Below are 24,949 nucleotides of genomic sequence, written 5' to 3' on the forward strand. Positions count from 1 at the left end.
CTTCTGTCTGTGTCCAGAATAACTTCAGGTAAATGAGAAAGTTGGTTGCACCAGTGCTACCAGTGAAAAAGTTAGTCTGGAGCCCTGTCTACAGACAATTAAGTATCACCAGTTAACCTCAGCATGTGTTTGGACTGTGGGAGAAGCTGGAGAACCTGGTGAAACATGGAAATTCCACTTTGAAAGATCCCAGGCTGGGACGCAAACCGGGGATCTTCTAGCTGTGAGGTTATGGCGCTAACCAACCATCAGTTTGAGAACCTGTGGTCTTGCGTGTCTTTGCGTCTCTGTTGATTAGTCACCCCTGCATCCCCTCCTACCTCCACCCAGATGGCAGCCACGCACCGAGACAAGCCTCTACCTCTGCCTCCAGCCCTGAGAGAGCTGCCCCCTCCTCCCCCTCCGGAGCGCCCCTCCCTGGTCGTTCAGGACTCCAGACTTCAGAGGAGGCCCCTGCCCTCCACCCCCGACCAGCCTGCATGGGCGTCCAACTACATGATCCCACGGCCTGCGACCAAGGCTCCATCAGCGCTGTCCTCCACCCCTCAGAGCAACGGGACCGGAGGAGAAGGAAGCAAACCCCAGGCTGCTACCAACGCTGTGTACTGTCTGGCTGCAAGGTACGATTACAGACATGCTGACTTTCGTCCTGCTGATCATCTCTTAGCTGCCATAAAGTAGCTCCCACTCTGCTGTGTCAATAAAGTTAGATCTGGGACTATTTTTATAACCATTTACCAGTTAGCCCTGGACAGAGAGAGAGTGAAACTGTAGTATAACTATGCAGTTATGTTTTCGAGGTGTTTTTACATCTATTTAAGACCTGAATCCTAGCTGTAACAGACAGTAGATAGAGCTAATAACAGACAATAGTTGACAAAATTTGGTCTTTTTATAACAGTTAACCAATTAGTACTGAAGAGAGAGAGTGAAACTGTAGTATCCACATACAAACAGATGTTTTAAGGGTGTTCTTATATCTGTTTAGAACTAACTGTAGTAGACAATACATAGATGGAGATAATGGGTGACAAAATTGAGACTTTTTGATGTCGTTTTTGCACAAACAAGTAACAGACATAATGGACTTTTGTCCCATTTATCACTGTCTCTTCACCAGCTTAACATAGCTCCCATTCTGGGGGGCAAAAATATATTTAGATTGCTTTTTTAGTCATCTAGATTCAGATTCAGATAACTTTATTTGTCCCCAGGGGGCAATTAAAAAAATAATGTAATCGATTAGCAGAGGTTTAGATTTTTATCTCCTATAAGTGCTGGAAGTGCAGTCGGTGAAATGAATGTGTTAAGGGCGTTTCCCTTAACATAATTTAGGACTAACTTTTTGACTTATGCATGTGTATCCATCTTTACAATGACTGAACTTTATTAGAACAGTTTGGGGCTTTATGAATCTGATGTAAGGAAGTCATATGGATGTTCCTGTTTGTTTGTGCGTACAGTTTTTATCGTTAATCTACAGTTGTATAATTTTGGTCCAAAGATTTTTCAGAAGCGAGCCTGATTTTTAAACTATAAAATGCTTTGTGACGTCTGTGTTTGGTCAGGTCTCTGCCAGCGGCGGTGTTGTCGAGCGGAGAGAGGCCGTCGTCTGACTGTGAGGAGAACGAGTACATGAGTCCCACCTCCCTGCCGGCCTCTGGGGCCCCCTGGGTCATAACGGGCTCCTTGGTACCACCAGCGCCGACCCAGACCAACAACCACAACGACATCAGGTAAATACATAAACGAGGGTGGCGTCTTTTACTCGTGCAGCAATTATCATGAAATGTCAGAGTTTTATTCATTTATTTTCTTAATTTAACTTTGACCAGGAAGTCCCACTGAGATTAGAAGATTTAAAAGTTATATAAAACGGATACATGATACACAGATAACAGTAAAACAGATTGACAGCCGTTCAAGGACAGTGACCTCAAGAAAAAACATCAACATTCCTCCTTCACTTTATACTTTGATACTCTTAAACTCATTAACGGATGTGAATGTTTCTAGTTTAAGAGTTTTTAGAAGATTATTCCAGAGTTTAATCTGTCCTGAAATATGTCAGGCATGTTAATAAGGTGTTGAATTGTGACTGCTGGGATTTCCTTTGTGTGCTTTTTAGACCAGTATCCAGGAAAAGTTTCACAGATGGATAGTTTTCAGAACAGGTATGAGAGTAAAAATCAACTTTTGGAGCCCAACTGAACCCAACATGCAGGTTCCAGGTTACTTTTACCACCGATCACGAGCAGATATTTACATCCCAAAAGGGACAGTTACAGCAAACACAGCAACAGAAATGACCATCTTACCACTTTTCCTACCCGGACTGAGGCAACAAACAGTTTTTCAGTGAACAGCTGTTGGACAAAGTGACATGTTGTGGCTCACATTAAGATTTGAATCCATGATTAGAGACCATAAAGTGCATCATACGATTTCTGAGTTACAGTTAAATGTTGCTGGGAAATCATTTTAAACAGATGCTTCAAAATGACAGAAAAAAGGATCACAGTATGAGCCAAAAATAAAACACAGAGCAGGGTGTTGTTGACTAACTGGCTTGTCAGGCCCGGCAGATTTGACATAAATCTGTGCCAAAGGCAACAGAAAAACGGCACAATTGGTGCCACTGTTGTCTTTTTTTTATGGCATTAGTCAACTCATGCTGGTTTGTAAAATGCAGCGTGAAAAGAAGAACTTTGAATCAAAGAGCTGTAAACTTCTGGAAAGATGAGATAACTGGAGGCTTCCGCTGCGGACTGGGGCTGTAATGTGATGTGGGAAAATATTCTAATTTTGTTCCCAGCGTTTGCAGAGCTGCTGTGAACCACTACGAGTTATAAGCAGGTGGCAGAATAACAAACATGTAGATGTGAACATGCAGCCCATCAGTGGCTCCATAACCCTTGTGATGTCCTGCAGGTCAAAACTGACCCGGCTTAAAGTTTGAAAATGTGGAATAAAAATACATTTTCACAGTGAAACTTCTGAGGTCCACATTTTCAACATTTTTGGGAAATTTTTGAACATTTTTTGGTGGGGAAAAAAGATATTAAAAATGTTTCTTAAGAAGATTCACATAAAAATCAACCAAAATCCAGTGAAATTTGCTGGATTTTGGTTGATTTTTATGTGAATATTCTTAAGAGAATATTAGAAGTTGTACTGATATATTTATGTAATCACTTCAGATTTTTAAAATTTTTTTGGAAGATTTTTACTCATTTTTTGAAAATATTTACAAGAATTTTCTTGACAATTTTTTTTTTAAATAAAACTTTTAAGGGAACTTTTAAGGAATTATTGGAATTTTCTTCCTGAAGTTTTTTTTTTTTTGTGCAAATTTTCAGAAATTTGGGGATTTTTTTTTTTTGCTGGATTTTTGGATTTTTTTCAGATGAGGAAACATTTTTGGTGCCCGTAAATAAGGAAAACAGGAGGGTTAAGGATGTTAAAGTGATTTGTGTACTGGAAAAACAGGAAATATATCTGTAATTAGGTTCATGGAGGATGTTAATAGTGTGTTACCAAATTAGAAACTCTGCTTAGATGAGGTGATTAAGGTGAAAAGTGGACGATAAAACACATTATGAGGTGTTGACTGGATTGAAACTGGACTAAACACTGCAGTGATGTATCTGGAGCTGTATTTTTATGTCCAGCAGGGGGCTCTGCAGCTTCACTGTTTATTTTCTTAGCATGGCCATCCCGTTCCTAAACCCAGAAATGCCACCCTTTCACTTATTTTCTGCTTTTCGCCTCCTTAAATAATTGAAAGGAGATGAAGCCAGAGCAGCGCTGCAGAAGCGTGAGGCCTCTCTTTCATCAGAGCTCGCCTCTTTGATGAAATGATGACAGAGTGTAAAATACAGAACTACAAATCCACTCAGCCAAGGAAAAATACATAGAATTGCTGCTTAAATGCTGAATGTGAAGCTGTAAATGGAAATGGAAGCAGCAGTAATGTGTGCAGGAAGTTGATTCAGCTTAAAAGTTCAAAGTAATTTAGAGGCAGAATTGGAAAGAAGCAGATTTTATGTGTAGCTTTTATTTTACTGTATATAAAAACAATGATTTATGCAGTCTTTTATTTTTTATCATATTTGCTTTGGTGCTACTGAACACATTTAGACTTTCTTCATTTTAACTGTGGAATCAGATCAACAACTCACCCAAGAGACGATTATTTAGTGAAGAACAACCGATAGAAGCAGCAGAACGGTAAAAAAGTAGAACGCAAGATGGAAATAATCACACTTGTGGATCTGTAATTGCAGAAGTCATAAAATCCCTTTAATAAATCAGTTCAAGTAGAAGAAATGTTTTGCGTTTATAAAAGTAAAACATATGTAACTGTCTAGATGCACATTTTTGCATTCAAAATCAGATAAAACAACTTTACCTGATCAAAAATATGACAAAATAAATGCTAAAAATATATATCACATTGGATAAAAGACCCATAAATGTCAGGACTAACTTAACTAGCAATTAATATGCTAAAGCAGGGCTAGTTTAATGAATATACTTAAGGAAATACTGTAGTAATTACAAAAAAATGTACATACACTACTGTTTAAAAGTTGGTTGTTGCTAGAGGTACGTACCCGTAACCTGTGGACTACGGATACGAAACTTTCCATTTGCCAATCAGATACGCGAGATCTGGTCACGTGACTCCTGGTAGACGCTAGCGGTACGGACCCGTAGCATCGGTACTACAGGTACGGACCCTAAACCTGACCCTAACACTAACCCTAACCTTCACCTTTGCTTACCTTTCAACAGTTTGCAGTGGTTAACAGCTTCTTGACTCGCGAGACTCTCGTACGGGTCCGTATCTGTCTGGCAAATGGAAAGTGCCGTAGCCTGTGGGCTACGGATACGGGTCCGTATCTGTAAACACTACCTTAAAAGTTTGGGGTCACTTAAAAATGTTCCTATTTTTCAAAGAAAATGGAGATAAGATTAAATGAATGATAAATCCAGTGTAGACATTGTTAATGTGGTAAATGACTATTCTAGCTGGAAACGGCTGATTTTTTTTTAATGGAATACCTCCATAGGGGTACAGAGGAACATTTCCAGCAACCATCACTCCTGTGTTCTAATGCTACATTGTGTTAGCTAATGGTGTTGAAAGGCTCATTGATGATTAGAAAACCTTTGTGCAGTTATGTTAGCACATGAATAAAAGTGGAAGTTTTCATGGAAAACATGAAATTGTCTGGGTGACCCCAAACTTCTGAACAATAGTGTACATAAAATAAGCAAGCATGAAAATGTACTTAAACCTTCATTTTTCCTTCTATGGGTGTTTTAGTTGAATCCACTGGGTTCATGCTGACAGTCATTGATGGAACGTCTAAAAGTGATGGTTTTTCTCCCAGCAGTGAGGTGGGCGACAGCGACTCTGAGGACCCCCAGGTCTACGAGTCCATGTGTAACATCCAGAACCAGGCTGGTTCCTCTGAGACGACGCAGGCCTCTGATCTGGGTAACGTTCGTCAAGTCTCTTCAGAAATACTTTTTGGTTGCTGTCTTACTGAGAGTCAGTTGAGAATATCAGGATCAGTTTCATTTCTGTGCAACCAGAATAAGGACAACTTTAAAGCTGTTGTTTTTTTTCTTGGCTAGAAAACAAGTTGCTGATTTGTTTTCAAGCCAAGAAAAAGCACCAATTTTAAAGTTCTTTTTTTTTTTGATGATTTTTGACTGACAATGCTTCACGTTTTCCATTAACACGGTACTCAATGTATTTTAAAAAAGTGGATATACAGTATCATGAAAAAGTATTTGCCGCCCGACAGAAATCTTCTATTTTTGCGTGTTTGCCACACGTAAATGTTTCTAATCATCAAACAAATTTTCTTGTAAGGCAAAGGTACCCCAAGAAAATGCAGTTTTAGATGATTTATTCAGACCATCTTGCTCTATGTGAAAAAGTAAATGCCTCCTTAGCTACCAGTCTACCAAGTGACCAGATTCATTCATCACTTGGGTTCAATTTCACCATCCAGACTCACATATGATTCCTGTCGGACTTGTTGAATCTAAACATCACTAAATAGAGTCTGTCTTCATTGTGAAGTAGCTAAAGGGTCTGAAAAAGCAGCACATGATGCCACATTCTAAAGATTCAAGAACAGATGAGAGAAAAAAAGTCACTGACGTTCATCAGTCTGGAGGGTTCCAAAGTCATTGCTGAGGTTCTGGGACTCCAGAGAACCACAGTGAGAGACATTATCCACAAATGGAGAAACATGGAACAGTGGAGAACCTTCAGGAGTGGACGAAAAACCAACATTCCTCCAAGAGCATCAAGATCTAATCTAGGAGTCACAGAAGAACCCAGAGGAACATCTAAAGATCTGCAGACCTCACTGGCCTCAGTTAAGGTCCGTCTACATGATTCCACAACAAGGAAGACTCTGGGAGGAAATGGATCCATGGGAGAGTTGGAAGGATCAAACCACTACTGACCAGAAAGAACATAAAGGTTCTTCTGGTATTTACAAAAACATTTAAGACTTTTGGGATAACTTCCTGTGGACTGATGAGTCAAAGGTGGAACTTTCTTGAACATCTGGTGTAAAGCTAATACTGCATTCCACTAGAAGACCATGATACCAGCAGTGAAACGTGGTGGTGGTAGTGTGATGGTTGGAGGACCTGGACGACTTCAATTCTGCTCTCTATCAGAAAATCCTCCTGGAGAAAATCCACCATCAGTTCATGACCTAAAGCTCAACACTAATAGTTTATGCAGCAAGACAAAGACCCAAATCATAAACGGATGTATGGATGTGAACATAACGTCGGTGTTGAATATCAGCTGTGGTGTTTCAGCATCCTACACGTGAGGTGTTTATAGTTCATTACTTGTACTTATTATTCTGATTTGTTTTCCAGATCACCCTCAACATCCAGTCCAGGAGGAGACGGGTGTGGAGGACATCTACGAGTACGACACCCCCCGGCCGGTCGTCCCTCCGGCCCCCACCAGAAGAGCTCTGTCGGACATCAGCGGCCCCTCTGCAGCCTTCAGCACTCTCAGCATGGACGGTGCAGTCGAAGCCAGTACGTATTTGTACAGTTCTCTCAAATAGTTCTCAGACCAGATTCAAAGATGAGCTGTGGATGTGGTTTCCCTCGTTTATCTCAGCTTCGTAGTAAACAAGCATTTAATACGTCCAAACCAACAGAACATAAGTGTTAACTCACAGCTTATTCTGTGAAGCAGGTGGAAAAATGACCATCTAGATATTTTTTTTTTTTGATGTATTGATGAAATATTAATGTGAACAACTATTTAGACTCCTCAGTCTCATAAATACATAATTAAATATTTTTCTGGTGTTTTCACTCTGTTGTCACACAGTCTGAGCTCCTCTTGAGGAGAAATTGTTTCTTTATTTAAATGCAACCACAATCAGTTCAGATTAGATTGAATTGTATCGTTCCTTTTCTTTATGTTTTGTCTCATGGCGCAGCTGAGTCAATTATGGCTTCGAGGTCGCCTCCTGGAACACAGATTTTTTTTTGGTTTCTTGCAAAATCGAGTTAGAGCAAACTGTTTCTTCATGCCAGATTTATTGGAGAAAATCAATTTCTCCTGTTTCTACAGTTTCTAGCTCTGGTAAATGCTGTAATTCTGTAGACATCATGCTTTTCAGACTCACTGGCGTGATTTGGAGTTCAGAGGGTTGAACAGTTATTTTTTATTTTAGAGTTTTAAAATTGGCAGGAAAAGTCCAGAATAACCTTGGTTCCTCTTTCGTTCTCAGAAGAATGAAAACACACCAGTAGAAAAATAAGTAACGTCTCACTGCCAAAAGGTGGACAAAGTAAAAAGTTCATGAAAACTGCCAAGTGAACTCCTGCATAGGCAGCAGTTTATTGACAACACATCAAACAAAGCTGTGAGAACATGGGAATGTGCTGTTTTTAGCTTCATCGCTGGGCATCTTGACGTCTTAAATGTTTAAAAGAAAGGATTTTTTTTTTAAGAGAAAAAGACACAGCCACATGAATATACTGCAGACTGTGCAAGGAATGCCACTTTTTAATAAAGTTTAGCTCCCAAAGTTTCAAAATCCAACATATCCTGATTGTAGTCACTGTCCTCCAGGTATTGTGAGTTAGTATTGTAAGTTGAGCTTTAGAGTCACAGTAATGAGGTTTAACAAGTAGCTGAAAAAGTTTTGACTTGCAAGTGTCAGAATAGGAGTTCAAAACATCTTTTTTTTTTTTTAAATCTTCCAGTTCTTATGTGACTTAGTAAATTGATAATATGTTGGTTTGAAGTGTTGATCAGACAAAACTGGATTTGTAAGAAAAATGAAATTCAGGTCTTTCATTCACTTGTCAGAATTTTCTGACATTTCCAGTTGTAATTAATGGAGTAAATTAACAGCAGATGAATTGATAATGAAATGAATCTGTAGCTGCAGCTGTGCTAAAAGGAGGTAGTTTCTTTAGTTACAGGCGGTCCTCGGTTTACGACGTCCTCAAACTCCGGTGTTATGTCGCAACTAGTTGCGGAGTGGATGAATACATCGTCACACGGTGAACAAGACGGATTTGTTTACGTTCTCTGGTTGTAAACCACCTTGGATTGTGCTACATTCGCTAACATTTTGCCCTTCATTATGGCTCCCAAGCATAAAGGTTATTTTATGCTAGCCACGTCTGTGAGGTTCGTGCGGTTCCGTGTGGACGAATTAACGACTCATACATGCATGAAAGTTGTTGGTATTCATGACTTTTATGAAGAACTGATCAATATCTTGATGCACTTAACAGCTTTGGTTACATTTTCGCCGGAGTTTCGACTTATGGCAAAAATCGACTTACATTGATCTGTAGGAACGAAACGCCAACCTAAGTCGAGGACCCCCTCTCCCCCATATTTTAATTGATGAGTGAAAAATGCATCTTGTGCCACCTTTTTGCAGTGCTCGTTCATCCTAGTTTAAATAGACGGCACAAGCCATTAATAGAATAAACCGTGTTTTTGTTATTTTACACCCAGGTAGGAGCGTTTTGTCACCATGTTGATCAGTCTGCTACTTTGATCCAGACTAAAACATCTCAAGAACCTTCAGATGCATTAACAGAAGGTTTTTGTACAAACATTGATGTTCCTGAGAAGTTTGAAGGTAGATTGCGTGTTTCTAGTTCAACAGTGATGGTTAAACTAACACATACCAGTCATTAAATGTCAGTGTTCTCAATAATTAACAGTTCATATCTGTTATGCGTCAGTGTTCACTTCTCGTCACAGCGAATCCCACATCTCTTGTATTTCCTCTGGTACTTTACTGTATCACTGGTGTGTTTGGTGTGTTTTCAGGTGTGTTTGCAGCAGGTGTCGACTCTGAACGTCACCCCAAAAAATCCTAAAAAGGGCCTAAAATAAATCCGCTCAAATAAAAGAAATGTTTAACGTATAACATTTATGTAGGACAAAGATATGTAACTGTCCAGATACACATTTTTGCATTCAAAATCGATTGAAACACCTTTAAAAATATTTTAAAATAATTACAAAAAAATCACATTGGACTGGGTTTAAAAGACCCATAAATGTCAGGAGGAACACAACTAGCGATGAATAAGCTAAAGCAGGGTTTGTTAACCCTCGTGTCGTCCTGCGGGTCAAAATTGACCCGTTTTTATGTTTTAATATGTGAAAAAAAAAAAAATTTCACAATGGAACTTCTGATGTCCACATTTTCAACATTTTTGGGAAATTTTTTACATTTTTTTGGCGGAAAAAAGAAATGTTAAAAATGTTTCTTAAGAACATTCAGAAAACGTCAACCAAAATCCAGCAAATTTTGCTGAATTTTGATTTTTTTTTTTGTGAATGTTCTCCAGGAAATATCAGAAATTTTACTGATATATTTGTAATTGCTTTAGATTTTTTAGGAAATTATTTGGAAGATTTTTACAAATTTTTTGAAAATATTTATAAGAATTTTCTTGCTAAATTTATGGGATTTTTTTTTTTAAATAATGCTTTTAGGGGAACCTTTTAAGAAATTATTGGAGTTCTCTTCCTGAAGGTTTTGCTGTTTTTCAGAGATTTGAGGATTTTTTTTTTTTAACAGAATTTTTTCTTTTCTTTTTTTTTTGGCAGACAAGGAAACAATATTTTTGTGGTGCCCGTAAATGAAGACACGGGGGGGGGGTTAAATGTTAAATGAATATACTGATACTGCAAGAAATTACAAAAATGTATTAAAAAAAACAAGCATGAAGATGTAATAAAACCTTTATTTTTCCTTCTATAGAGGTCTGTTTTCCTTGAATCCACTAGAGAACAGTGCTACCAATGACTGATCTGACCTGTACTGTGAACATGAAAGCTAATTGTCTGAAGCTGTTTCTGACTTCCAAGGAACAAAACTTGCTAACTTTATATTTTTATTAGAGATTTTTAAAGCCTCCCAGTCATAATACTTCATATCTGTTAAGTGTCTGTGTTCACTTCTAATCCCAGATGTCTTGTTTTACCTCTGGTACTTGAAAGCACCATCTTAACTTTAAATTTTCGTCTGTTTGTTTCCAGGTATGTTTGCGGCAGGCGTCGACCCTGAACGTCCCCCCAAACCTCTCCCCCGTCGGGCCAACTCTGACCGACGGCCTCGACCGCTGAACCGTGAATTTCCTCCCCCATTGCCAGAACTCCCCGGTCCCTCCTCGGCCTCTTCTTCCTCCCCTGCTCCTCCTCTTCCTCCTCCTCCTGCTGCTGCTGCTGGCGGCGGCCCTGGAAGTCTGGCTCTGAACGGGGAGATCGAATGCCTGATGTCGCAGGGCTACTCCATCCAGGACATCCAGAAAGCCCTGATGATCGCCCAGAACAACCTGGAGACGGCCAAGAACATCCTGCGCGAGTTCGTCTCCATCCCCTCCACGGCCCACATTGCCACATAGTCCAGTCCGGTCTCGCTTCACCCTCACCTTGTCCCCCCCGTCTCCACTCTGTGCCATTACCGTGGATAGCATTTACCGAGCACTTTCCCGCAGGGCCGTGAGTGCTTGTCAAGAGGCTTTAGCGTGAGGCTGCGTTCACGTCATATCGGAAAGTCTGTCGCAATCAGAGGTTGTTATGTCTCAACATGAAGATTGAGGGTTTCAGCCCAACTAGCGAGAGCACAGTGTCCATCAGGGGGTTGGTTTCAACTTTGCTTATGACCGATATGACCTGAACGCAGCGCCCACGGAGAACCGAAGCCGTCGCCTTGGTCCGAGTACCTCCTCTCGTTAGGCTAAGTGTTGAAGCTCCATCGAGCAGATCGTCGCCTCTCGACTCCCCCCGCTGCTGGCAGCCGTTCAGTTTGGTGCTTTATGGGCTTCTTTCGCAAAATCGTGGCGTACGAAATATGTAGCGGTTTCCGGAAAACTTAGCGATTTAGCTCCGTGGGGTGTGCGTGTGTGTGTGCTCATGCTGATGAATGTTCAGTTGCAGTGCAGTATCGCAGGGCTTCGTGTTGTCGTCGCCGCCGTGGCTCGCTCTGTTTCGATGGTATTCGACAAGTTGAACATTAATCTCAGCTCCCGGTTCGACGAAATAACAAGTTTAATGTTCCAGTGCTCTCATAACGTGTTGTGCTGTGTGTAGTACTAACAACGGCTCAACTTGAGGTCGTCTAACTCTGTGATTTCATGCCGCCGTGTGAGGTGGTCCGACACTGAAGGCTGATTATTTAGTCGAGATGCTTCTGCAGACTTTTATCTTTTCCTAGTAAGAACTGAACGAACGTAAGCTGCTAGTTTGATTCACAGAATTTATCTTCGCATCACTGGGCTCACGATACATCACATTGAAGGGATTTAAGAGAAGGTTATGAATGAACAGATGCTAAAGGACACTCACAGATGACGGTATCACGAGTTCTCCCTCAGTTTTAGCAGAAACATTCCAGTGATTGGAGGATTTTTTAAGTTGCCTGTATTAGATTAACATTAAGAACTCATTCGCTTCTTCTTAATTCAAGCTCTCGATTTATTCACCGTGGTTTCAGCAATCCACCAGTCCTGGATGAACATCTCGTCACCTGGCAGTTTGTAAAACTCATTATGGGATGGATGCTGGAAAACCAACTCACCAGCTGGTCCTCAACCAGATGGAACAGTGGAAAAGCTCAACACAATTTAGAGATTTTGGGAAATGGCAACAAAAGCGACGATAGAACTAGCACATGCTAACTCGATAATCACAAACTTTTTTTTGAGGGTAAAATTGTGAAATAGCTCATCAACTATTGAGGATCCTCTGAGGATGAACCATCTTAATGTTCCCTCGTAGTGCCATAATCTGCTCAAAATTCCCGTTAAATGTCAGTGTTCTCGATATGAGACTCTTATTGCTCAGGAAATTGTTGACCATCTGGTGGGTTCGACTTTCCAATAAATAATATTATAAACTGCTGGTTTCAGATCCGCAACACTCCAACAAAATGTAGAAATGAGTCGACTAAACGATCCGCTAAAGTTGTAGATCCTGCTGAAGTTGTAGATCCTGCTAAAGTTATGGATTCCGTTTGTCGATTTCGCTGAAGTTGTCAATTGTGCGAAAGTTATGGATTCCACTAACGCCATCGATTTTGCTAAGGTTCAGCTAAAGGTCGTGGAATTTCGCTAAGGTCGTGGAATTTCGCTAAGGTCGTGGAATTTCGCTAAAGTTGTGGATTCTGCTAAAGTTGTCAATTTTGCTAAGGTTGTCGATTTCACGAAGTTGTGGTTTCTGCTTAACCCTTTAAGCTTCAGTGTACCGCCGGCGGTACACCTACTAATTTGCATAGGAATTTCAAGAATGTCCGACGGGTGCAAACGCGATTATACAAACACTATACACCGATGGAAAGCTTAGATTCTCATGAATCCGCCGGTATAAACCACTTTCAGATGCGATTACCACAGCGGGTGAGAAAAACACATTTGTCCGACAAAAACAAATATTCATCCATCCGTTCTCTATACACGGCTTCAACGCACACAGCGCGACTCACATTTCCGGGTTTATTATTACACACAAAAAAAAGATTCCACAAAAAACGGCCATAATCCAACCTTTTACATCCAGATGACACAAGCCAGTAAACTATTTTGTCCAAAACATGTCCTGAAGTCGTATAAAATCCCCGAATCGGTCGTTTTCAAGGAAATGCACCTCCCGATGCACGTCCAATATTCCCCGTATTTTTCGTAATTTTTTTTATTTAAAAATAGAATATTAGCGATTTTTTTGTACTGAAAACGGCTGGAAATGACTGAAGCTTAAAGGGTTAAGTTGTGGAATTTTACTTTAGTTGTGGATTCCGCTTAAGTCTTCGATTTCGTTAAGGTTGTAGATTCTGTTAAAGTTGTGGATTTCGCTCAGGTTGTGCTTTCTTTCCAGTGGACCAAAAGTGAGCAGCTTTCACTCGCAGGCACCTTCATCTAGACGAGGCTGTCAAAAAACATGTTCACGGGAGCTTTTAGAGCGAAGATTTAAAGGCGTCAGAGCAGCCAAACGATCTGATTTCAGCGCAGAGATGCTCCGTTTGGTTTCATATTTACCAGTCGGAGATGAGTGGACGTCCCGGTTAACGTCCTGTTTAACTCTGAGTACTTTTTCTCCTTTTTCTGAACTAAATGTTTAACTTTCTGCATTAACATGTACAGTAAATGTGCCTTCTGACAGCTATGACCTGCACATGCCAGCAAACCAAAACCAACTGGAAGTTACAGCAGATATTCACTAACTCGACACATTAGGTAGATAGTTTGGTTTTTTTAATTATTATTATTATTATTATTATTATTAAGGCCAATATAGACATTTAAGAGTAAATAAAACAACAACAAATATATCAGTTTGTGTTTTTTAATTTTGTATTTTTATTACGGAGTCCTTAAATTTGGTAATTAAAGAACTTGTGACCAAATACGCAGCAAGCGGGACTTTTTAAGTGTTGGAAAAGTAACCGTCGGCGCTCTCTGGTGGACAAAACATGTAACGGTGGAATAGTTTGAGTGACCTCGGATTTTTTTTTTCTTTGTCCCGACACATCGTAGAGACTTTACGTTGCTGTTTTGACTTTTAATTCTTGATATTCAGCCTGTTTTTGTCTTCAGTGTGCAGTCTGTGCTAATAACTGGTGTATTCGTCAGGCTGATTTAACGCCCATTTTAATTTGATTGTTAATTTTCTGTTTCTCTTGGCAAAACAATAGCATGGCTAACATCACTAAAACCTCTACAGAAATTGTCCTAAATCCACAGAAATGTTTTCAGCTTTAACTTCCCCTTCCTCCCCCAAAACCAAAAGCATTTTAAAGACAGAATGTGTCGTCGGCGTCTTCGAGGATCCAGACTCAGCTGATTAATCCGTGTGGTGTAACAACGTTAACTCGCCTTTTCAACAGGAACTTGCCTACTACTACTAAAAACAAAACAAAAAAAAGTTGTCTTCATCGCTTTGTCGTTGCCTGTGTAGATACGATTTTATTTATTGTCTTTTTAATATCCTCAGCATTCATTGTGTTGCCATGTTTTCATGCCTAAGCCATTAAGATTTTTAATTAAACTGTATTTTCTTTAACATCTGGTCTGTGTGGTTTGTCCAGAACGACAGCAGATGGTCCAGACTTTTAGATCCTCAGGTTGTTTACGTTTAAAATAAGAAATGGTGTCAGTAATTGTGCCTTACCTTCCACAGAGGGTTCACTTTATGGATTTTAGAGCATTAAATGGTGCATTTTTTTATTAAACTTGGGGGGGGGGATGCTGTAAAAAGCTGTTAAATCAGAGAGCAAGACTGACAGAACCGTAAAGTGAATCTGTAAAATAATATTTTTAGCTCATCTATAAAGTAAAACTGTAGTTTACAGTCACACATTGTTAAAGAACAAACATATTTTTAAAATGGACATTATTTTACAATTTTGGCTTCTTGTTTAACATTTAAATAATATTTTCTTTAATCTTACTTTGATGTAAATCAACAAAACAGGTAAAATAAAGTATTTACCATTTTTCAATCATTAATATACACATTTTTACTTTCAAATATTGCCAAAAATCTTTAAAATTTTAATTTAAATACAGTAAAATAATAACTTTAGTCACACATTGTTAGGACACGAATTACTATTTGTAAAATATAGAATTTTAACGTAGTTTTACGATATACATATATAATGTAAATATGAATGAAACTGGTAAAATAGCTTAAATTATTTCCCATTTTTTCAATCAATATACATAATTCTACTTTCAGATATCGGCAGACATCTTTAAAATAATGTTTTGTTCATTTAAATGTAGTTAGTAATTTTACAGTCCCACATTGTTAAAGAACAAATCACTATTTTAAAATGTACTTTTTTAAAAGTCACCATTTAAATATTTTCTTTTTCTCTAGTTTTAGTACTTATAATGTTAAAACTGGTAAAATCTATAAATTAACAGTTAAAGTATTTACTAGTTTTCAATCATTAATATATTTATATTTTTAAATAACAGCAAACATCTTCAAAAATATTTTAATTTAAATACAGTAAAATAATACTTTTACAGTCATCACACATTGTTAAAGTACAAATTACTGTTTGTAAAATGTAGAATTTTGGTGTGAACATTAACATAACATTTAAATCATATATTTTAGTGTAGTTTTAAACGTAAATAAAAATTCTGCTGAGTAGCAAATCTTGAACTTTGTTCAATTTGCTTTAAAAGTATGTCAGATTTACTGAAATAAACCTGATTTATTTGGTAAACTAGCTTCATGGAACAGTCCTCTGGATAAGCTCAAGAATCTACGTCAACCTTAGTTTTATCCTGAAAGAGAATTCTTGTTTCAATAAACATAAAAGGTTTACTGAGTAACTGAACTTGAACTTTGCTGAATTTACCTTCAAAGTAAATCAGAGTTACTGAAACAAACCTGGTTTATTTGGTAAACTTGTCTGAAACAGACCTCTGGTTCTTCTGCATAATCTCTAAAATCTCTATCATTTTCAGTTTTTTATCCTGAGTAACTGAGCTTTTAATTTAGTAGAATTTGCTTTAACTCTCCTGTTGTCTTCATTTAAAAAATTTTGTTTCCTCATCTGAAAAAAATCCAAAAAAGCAGCAGAAAAAAATTTCCCAAATTTCTGAAAATTTGCAAAACCTTCAGGAAGAAAATTCCAAGAATTCCGTAAAAGTTTACCTTAAAAGTTTTTTTTTAAATCCCCCAAATTTGGCAAGAAACTTGTAAATATTTTCAAAAAATGAGTAAAAATCTTCCAAAAAAATCCTAAAAATATCTAAAGTGATTACATGTATATCAGTAAAACATCTATTTTTTTCTTTAAGAAGATTCACATAAAAATCAACCAAAATCAAGCAAAATTTGCTGGATTTTGGTTGATTTTTATGTGAATCTTCTTTAAGAAACATTTTTAACATTTCTTTTTTTCCACCAAAAAATGTTCAAAGATTTCCCAAAAATGTTGAAAATGTGGACATCAGAAGTTTCACTATGAATTTTTTTCTCCACATTTCCAAACTTTAAAACGGGTCAGTTTTGACCTACAGGGAGTTAAAAGTAAGTCAAACTTATTTAAATAAACCTGGTTCATTTGTTAAACTCGGTTAATTAAACAGACGTGTGGATAATCTGCAAAACGCATCGTTTTCAGTTTTTATTCTGAGAGAAAATTCTTGTTAGAATAAACATTCAAAAATCAAAATTTTAAAGTCTAGTTTTCAGTTTTACCTTTAAAGAAAATTGTTTAAAAAATATGTCAAATTTCCGGTTTTAGCGCCTCTAAAAAGACGCCGTCCCAGACTTCAGCAGAGAAAAAGTAGGACAGAAATAAAAACAAAAGAAGCTGCTAACCACTGGGCCTGGCGGTGTTTCTTTTTAAGGGTGAGCTGTTTAATCTCAGGATGGCGTGTTGTCGTAACCTGCAGCTTCGGAGGATTTGCTCGAAATGAACGGGCTGATTTGTTTTGCAGCTCTGAGCTAACGGGAGCTGAATTCGTTGCAGATGTGCAGCTGGAAACCTGAGCTACCGTCGGAGAGGTTTCCAGCTGCTGCTGACAGCGGTTTGGAGGCCGAGCGGCTTCCTGTCGTCTCGCTGAGGGACTCAAACGCCGAAACGGTTCAGATTCAAGCTCCACTAGAAAACACAGAGAGACGCTTTTAAATGAAAATTTTTTATTTGGCATTATTTTCTTTGCAAAAAATATAAAAAAAAAACCAAAACAAACGCAAGCATCAAAGAATCACATGTACAGGTTCTTAATTTACACACATTTAGAAAACAAAACATTCCCCACTGGTGAAAATAAAATAAAATCAGAGCCGTCATAATGAAAGCTGCGTTCAAACAAAAGTCTTGGTGGTCAGACTGAAGACGTCCTGAACCCGATTTATCTGCAGCTCAGTGGAGAAACAACAAACACAACCGCTTAATGTTGCAAGTCATCGGGGCAAAGTAGCGCTCAGCAACCCAAAAAATATCTTTATCACAAAAAAAAACTAGAGTACACAGTGAAAACTATTCACAACGCCGGCCTGCAGAGGAGAATCAGCGCTTGTGTGCAGATGTGGAAGGTTTAGCGTCGGCTGAGGGACGAGATCAAAGTCACATCTGAGTCACTTTAGTGAAGTATTAACCTTTGGAAAACACACAAGCTCACTTAAAAGCACTTTCTGCTAATGTGAAGGTATTTCAGGAATCTTTAAGACTATTGTACCCAGCTAGATTTTTAAAAAACAATCTGCTTTTCAAAATAAGACTTTCTAACTCATTTTGTACATCTTTTACATCTAACAAGTAGGAAATGCACTTTGGGTTGTATTTTTGATAGAAAGGAGAGCTTTATTGTGTAAAACGTTATCAACAAACCTCTGCAGTTTATCAAAGATCATCTGGAATTTCTTTTTAGCCAAATAAATTGTTGGTGTGGGACTTAAAGCAGTGATAAAAATGACCAAATGGACGCTGCTTTACATTTATTTGATATAAAAAAAATACCTTTAAATTGCATTAAAATTGTATTTTTTACTGTTGTTGAGGTTTTGTGACAGTTTCATGGAGACAACCACACTCTTATGAAGCGCTGCTGCTGTTTTTACCAGTAAAACTAAAAGTGAAAGCAAATTTCAAGTCTTTAAAATCAGATTTTTCAAGCTGTATAAAAAATATTAATCTTTGGAAAACCCAAAAGGTTGTTTAAAACCACTTTCTGCTAATCTGAAGGTATTTCAAGAACCTTTACGACTTTTTTACCCACCTAGATTTGAAAAAACAATATACTTTTCAAAATAAAAGACTTATAACCCATTTTCAACTTGTTTTACATCAAACAAGTAAAAAATGAAAAATGTTAGCAGATACTGAAGGGATCAATTCTGGTTTGCATCCCACAAATGTGGCAAATTTACCGCTTTTGGGTCGTGTTTTGGATAGTAAGGAGACTTTCATTACATTAAATTTGATCAAAAAACCTCCATGGTTTGATCACCTGGAAACTGGTGTTTAAAAAGATTTGGATTTCTTACACAGCTGGAAAAATCTGTTTGTAAAAACTTGAAATTTACTTTCAGTTTTAGTGTTCTGGGTCAAAATAGCAGCAATGTGCCATAAAAGTGTGGACAAAAACGCAACTTTAAGATGTTTTTATGTAAAATAAACATAAAGCAGCGTCCGTTTTGTGACAGCGACGGTTTATTTGACCTAAAAGGGGTAGATCTGTCACATTTGTAGGATGCAAAACAAGTGGAAAATGGGTTTAAAAGTCTTTTGTTTTTAAAAGCAGATTTTTTTAAAAATCTAGGTGAATGAAAACGTCTTAGAGGATTCTTGAAATACCTTCAGATTAGCAGAAAGTGGTTGGAAAAACACAAGGTTGTTTAAAAAGATTTATATTTTTTATACAGCCTGAAAAATCAGTTTGTAAAGACTTCAAACTTGGTTGAACTTTTAGTTTTTTTGGTCAAAATGTGGAGTGTCTCCATGAAACTGTCACAAAGCCTCAACAACAACAAAAAATTCACACAAAAATGGAACAGAAGTCTTTAAAAGCTGATTCTTCAAGCCAAAATGGAACCTAAAAGTCTGCCTCCTGCACCGTGTAAACGAGCCAAACCTGCACTGATTCACTTCTTCTTCCTCTTCTGACCAACAGCTCTCAGTGGAAACACAAAGAAAGAACACAGAGCAAACCGACAGATTCAACAAATTCAGTGTATTCTGAAAACAAAAACAAAAACAGGCACAGCAGATGACGAAATGTTGGACCTTTTTTCATAGCTAATATAGCTCATTAGCTATATTCAAAAAAGAAAATGCACACACACTACCCGTGCCTCTGGTCACGTCATCAGATCAATAAGCCCTCATCACCATCGCTGCTGTGTGTCCGGTTTGGTTGGTGCCGGGAGTCTATTAGTCCTTTAACTTTTAAACTGTTTGTTTGTGTGTGCAGCAGAGAAATTACACTACATAGTGTTGAGCTCACACCCGCTCCAGCCAACCAACCAAACCATCCATCCGTCCGTCCATCCCCTCACTCCATCATCTAGCTCTTCATGGAAACTATTACAGCTGAGAACGGATTTGCTTATTTCTGTCTGTTTTCCATTTGACTGTCTAATGCCGAATTCATATCCAATGACCTTGATGAGGATAAATCAACACCTCGTTTACCAAAAAAAATCAATTGAGGACCTTGTCTGTACACGACACCTATTTACAAACAGTACAAGAACTCCACAGCAGTTTGCAGGAGAAAAGCCGCCAGTGTGAGCGTGTTCTACAGATTAGTACTGCTCCGACTGCCCAGCACAAAACTTCAATTTACATCAAGGTTTGTTTTTTTTTTTAAACCAATTGAACGCGCTGATGTTTAAACCTCCTTCAGGACTCAGAAACTCACCGACACGGATCAAAGAGCTCAAGACCAGACAGGATGAAAACCCGAGTGCCAAAATATCTTAAATAACAAAATATATATAATATATACACTTTCATTAAGAAAAAAGAAAACGAAAACGACGATGCGGGTAGGAAGCATCATCATACACGAGCTGAACACAGTTGGAGGAAAGTAGAAAAAGAAAAACATTCGTTCGGAAAGGAAGTTCTGTACATACATACCTGTGTGTGTGTGTGTGTGTGTGTGTGTGTGTGTGTGTGTGTGTGTGTGTGTGTGTGTGTGTATATGTGTGTGAATCTACTGAATACTGCTCAGAACAAAGCATGATGGGGGAATGTCCAGACGGTGAGGTGTGTCGTCCAGCAGCTCTCAGATCAGCGACTCTCACCGACCGCCAGCTTCATGTTTCCTGAACCATCGAGGATTTACTGAGGAGACAGAAAGAGGCCGTTAGCTTGGTTTAAACGTAAAATGATCACGCATTTACAGACTTAAACATGAGAATAAAATCAAGTTTGTTCACACAGAACGTCTAAAGACAGTCTGAGGTCACACAGTAACAAAAACGAGAGCAAAAAGCAGCAGATTTGTGAGTTAAACTGTACAAAAAACAAGCTGTAAAACCAAAGTTTAAGATAAAATAAATAAAATGGTAAAAAAAAAAGTACAACCACTCCTTTAACCATTTGATGCACAGACATGGATCAAAAAGTCCGCTGAACATGGCTCACTTCTAAGCATGTTTAGCATCAAAGGGTTAACCTTCTACATCTCCATGGTAACTGACCCTGTGGAGCTAGAATACCATGGTAACCAATGCTATGGAGCTAGATCACCATTCTGGATATGGAGATCCACCTTTGTAGTTCAGCCTTCTGGTTAGCTTCATGGCATCGGTTACCATGGAGATCTAGCTTCACAGCATCGGTTACTATGGAGATCTAGCTACACAGCATTAGTTACCATGGAGATCTAGCTTCATAGCATCGGTTACCATGGAGATCAAGCTTCACAGCATTGGTTACCAAGGAGATCTAGCTTCACAGCATTCGTTACCATGGAGATCTAGCTTCACAGCATCAGTTACTATGGAGATCTAGCTTCACAGCATCGGTTACTATGGAGATCTAGCTTCACAGCATTGGTTACTATGGAGATCTAGCTTCACAGCATTGGTTACCATGGAGATCTAGCTTCACAGCATTGGTTACCATGGAGATCTAGCTTCACAGCATCGGTTACTATGGAGATCTAGCTACACAGCATTGGTTACCATGGAGATCTAGCTCCACAGCATCGGTTACCATGGAGATCTAGCTTCACAGCATTGGTTACCATGGAGATCTAGCTTCACAGCATCGGTTACTATGGAGATCTAGCTTCACAGCATTGGTTACCATGGAGATCTAGCTTCACAGCATCGGTTACTATGGAGATCTAGATTCACAGCATTGGTTACCATGGAGATCTAGCTTCACAGCATTGGTTACCATGGAGATTTAGCTGGTTAAAGGACCTTCATGATACTAAAACTCTGATTTTCGTCTCTGATCTCACTTCATAGTTGATCTTCTGGTCTGAAGCAGGTTCTGATTAGAGTTGTGGATTTATTCAGCTGATTTTACGGCTTTTTAACTTTGTAATGCTGCTCAGAAGACACGTTTAGGTTCCTCTACTTCTAGTCATGGCTGTGTTGTTTCCATAAAGGTTCAGGATTTTATACTGTAGGGAAACAGTGAGTTGAATGTGAGTAAAACTGCTGGAGGTTTGGAGGGTTGAAGCTGGATTTGTGGTCGACTAACTGGAGGTTTAATTTCTGAATCACGGATCAGATTTCTTTAATTAACATTCTTTCATTTCCAGCGGTAAAGTCCAGTGTGGGGTGTCGGTAACAATGACAGCAGAGACGTGTTTTTTTTCAGAAGAATCACTAAGAAGACTTCTGGCTCCTCATGCATCAGCCCCTGTAGACTAATGTGGTCATGTGTCTCCAAAGCTGCTGACATTTCCACCTCAAAGCCAGACTCCAGGGGCTTACAGCCGCCCACTAAAAGCAGAGTTTTGTAGTTTTGTCCATAATAATCTCAGTAATAACACGGAGAACAAAGGAGAAACACGGGACGAGATGAAGCAGCAGTAAACAAAGTCGTCATCAGGACGTCTGCTGGGAACACAATCTACAGTCTTGTTCATCACTGGGATAACTGGTAGTTTAACCACAAAAACAGTTTAAATCATCCGTTGTTCAGGTTTTCTCGACTCGTTGACCTTCATTTGAACACCGTGGCAAAGTTCTGACGTTTAAACTGGAGACAGCGACGACATAATGACTGAAAAACAAGATGAAAAGCTGCATTTTGAAGCTGAAAGTCTGAGATAAACAGAGTTGGAAGGATACCTGTTAACTTACACAAAGAAAACCTGGATCAGTTGAAATGACCTTGTAGATTTCATGTCATGTACAGCTTAAAAAACAAATAAAAGAGCCTTAAAATCAATTCTAGATGCACTGCATGTGACAAGGGGCCATCTGACCATTTGTTAGGGAGAGAAACTAAAAAACAGAAAGAACTTTCAGACGATCCATGAGTCAATTTAGTCTGGAAAATCCACGCTTAACATTATCTTTGACTGAAATCACCATTTACTAAATGTCTTGTTTAAAATTCTTTAAAAATAAACCCTAAGTACGGAACAAATTATGTAAAAAAAAAAAAAAATTGCATTCCTCAGTGCAACCATGACGTCATTAGAGGCTCAACCGAGACCAACTGCTTTGTGACACAAATTGTGGGACTTTTCTAAAATAAATTCAAAGAGTTAAAAAAGAAATTCAACTCTCTTTTTCTCTTTAAAAAAATATTCATGTCATCATACAGAAAACACACTGGCAGGTTTGCAAAACAAGTGAGGGTTTAAATTTTAATGTAATTTTAAAATTACATCCTTTATCAAAATCCTGGTGACTGCAACTCGGTTCTTTTAAGTACATTTTTATTTACTTTTTTTTAATGGCCAAAATGCCGTTCTTTGTCAGAAAGATAAACTGGAAAAACTGGGGAAAAAAATCACTGGATTTACACGCTTCCGACTGTCCTTGAAATCGTCATGTGGCATTTTATTTTTAGGCTAAAAATCGTGATATTTCACAAAAACGTATTTATTCTAAACATCTAATTTAAAAGAATTTTGCTATAAATTGATGCTGTGGATGAACTAAGTTCTGTAAATAATAAACTTTAGCATGTGTGCAAAACATCACTAAATGTTGCACCAAACAAGATCCTGGTGACGGTAGTGAGGCTCTTTTAAATATAAAAATACAATTTAACATAACGTCAAAATGACTCCGTTTGTCAGAGAGACAAACTGCAAAAACAGAAAAAGTCTTTGGATTTTCACGTTTCTGACTGTCCTTGAACACATCGTGTGGGAATTTTTAGAATTTTATGAAATTTTACAAAAATCTCTTTATTCTAAACGTCTCATTTTGGACATTTTTGCTACTAATTAATGCTGTGAATTAACTAAATTCTGTAAAAACTAACTAAAAATCCCGCATTCCTCAGTACTCGGCTGTAATCTAAAGGCACAAAGGGAAAACTCAGCTGTAAAATTAAGCTTTTTTTTCATATTTCTGCTGCTCGAAAGGAACATCCTGATGCTTTTGCTATGATATATTTAATTCAGTGACTCTCAAGCAGTTTCTGTGTGGCTTTTTTATTTACTGCTGTCACATTTTTACTCACTGTTTACTCATTTTTCACTGCAGTATAAAAACCTGCACCTCTATGGAAACAGAATGACATGAAGGAGAGTAACTCAGTACGACTCAGTTCTAGTGGCAAAAATCATGAAAAAGAAAAAGAGAAAGTTGAATTCATTTGATTATATATGTTACAAAAAAAGTGAAAAAAACTGCATTAACACTGGATAAAATGGATCTGTGCATATTATAGATATTTAACTACACAAATTTGTAATTTATTTCCGTATTTCTCACAGTTCAGCTGAAAACTCTCAGAATTTTCATCCTTGGACTGCAGATCACAGCTGAGTCAATAAAAGCTTCACAGCTGCACCGAGAATCTCAGAAGTTTTTTGTTTTTTGTAGATTTTGGTTCGAGTAAACAAGTTATTTTGGGGGGAAAATAAAACAAGACTTCAGGGATTTTGAGGAAAATAATTTTCTGGGATGAACTGCAGGCTGTAGGAGTATAATCAAAAAATGCTGCAAAGTCAACACATGGACGTTTAGTAAAATGTTACATGTTGATAACAGGTTTTTAACAATAAAAAAAGTCAATAATTTGCAGGCTAACTTTGTCATACTGCACAGAAGATTCTTTTAATTTTTCCCAGCTTCTACCACAGAGGAGCAGGAATTCATAATGTGGTAAAAAAAAAAAGGATCAAACAGTGAGTTAAAATGTGAAAAAACACCCAGAAACTGCTCAGAAAATTAAAAAACACTCGTGTATTTGAGCTCTGACCACATTAACATCCGGTTTGTTTTTAATCAGTAAATAATTGATGCTAAAGCTGCAGCCCACATTCAGCTGCTGTAAATATGATGTTACTCTGCGTCTTCTAAACCAGTGGTTCTCCACCCTGTTCCTCAGGACCTCATGTCCTGCATGTTTTAGATGCTTCCCTGCTCTAACACACCTGATTCAAATGATCAGCTCGTCATCAAGCCTCTGCAGAAGCCTGATAACGAGCTGATCATTTGAGTCAGGTGTGTTGGAGCAGGGAAGCATCTAAAACATGCAGGACATGGGGTCCTGAGGAACGGGGATGAGAACCACTGTTCTAAAGGATAAACCCACTGCAGCCTCCAGGGGGCGCTGGTGAGCAGCAGCAGTTACCTGGTCGTTGGGGCCCTTCTTGTCTCCGTTGACGGCCTTCAGGAGGACGGCTTCTTCGTTCTTTGTGTTGGTCTTCATCTCCACAACAATGTCATCTTTGGTGGTCTTCTCTTTGGTGCTGGAGACAGAAAAAAGTTAAACTTTAA

General features: G+C 38.3%; 2 protein-coding genes across 4 annotated transcripts in view; one reads left to right on the forward strand and one right to left on the reverse strand.

Annotated features, from left to right (window-relative positions):
• LOC110967665 (E3 ubiquitin-protein ligase CBL-like) overlaps positions 1–14,602 on the forward strand; it is a 44,099-nt gene extending 29,497 nt beyond the window's left edge. Inside the window, exons 11-15 of one of the 2 annotated variants that reach the window (XM_022217350.2) lie at positions 331–620; positions 1,569–1,736; positions 5,400–5,506; positions 6,922–7,089; positions 10,586–14,602. In XM_022217350.2, the coding sequence (XP_022073042.1) occupies positions 331–620; positions 1,569–1,736; positions 5,400–5,506; positions 6,922–7,089; positions 10,586–10,950 (1,098 nt within the window). In that variant the 3' untranslated portion in view covers positions 10,951–14,602. The remainder of the gene's footprint in view (positions 1–330; positions 621–1,568; positions 1,737–5,399; positions 5,507–6,921; positions 7,090–10,585) is intronic. The other variant, XM_022217351.2, reaches the window with a different exon arrangement.
• A 2,590-nt stretch (positions 14,603–17,192) lies between these two features.
• Positions 17,193–24,949, reverse strand: part of mcama (melanoma cell adhesion molecule a) — a 118,993-nt gene continuing 111,236 nt past the window's right edge. For both annotated transcript variants that reach the window (XM_051937384.1, XM_051937383.1), the window contains 2 exons: positions 24,804–24,921; positions 17,193–20,363 (listed from right to left, as the gene is read on the reverse strand). In XM_051937384.1, coding sequence (XP_051793344.1) covers positions 20,361–20,363; positions 24,804–24,921 — 121 coding nt within the window. In that variant the 3' untranslated portion in view covers positions 17,193–20,360. The remainder of the gene's footprint in view (positions 20,364–24,803; positions 24,922–24,949) is intronic.

Source organism: Acanthochromis polyacanthus, chromosome 17, assembly GCF_021347895.1.
Source record: "Acanthochromis polyacanthus isolate Apoly-LR-REF ecotype Palm Island chromosome 17, KAUST_Apoly_ChrSc, whole genome shotgun sequence".
NCBI lineage: Eukaryota > Metazoa > Chordata > Actinopteri > Pomacentridae > Acanthochromis > Acanthochromis polyacanthus.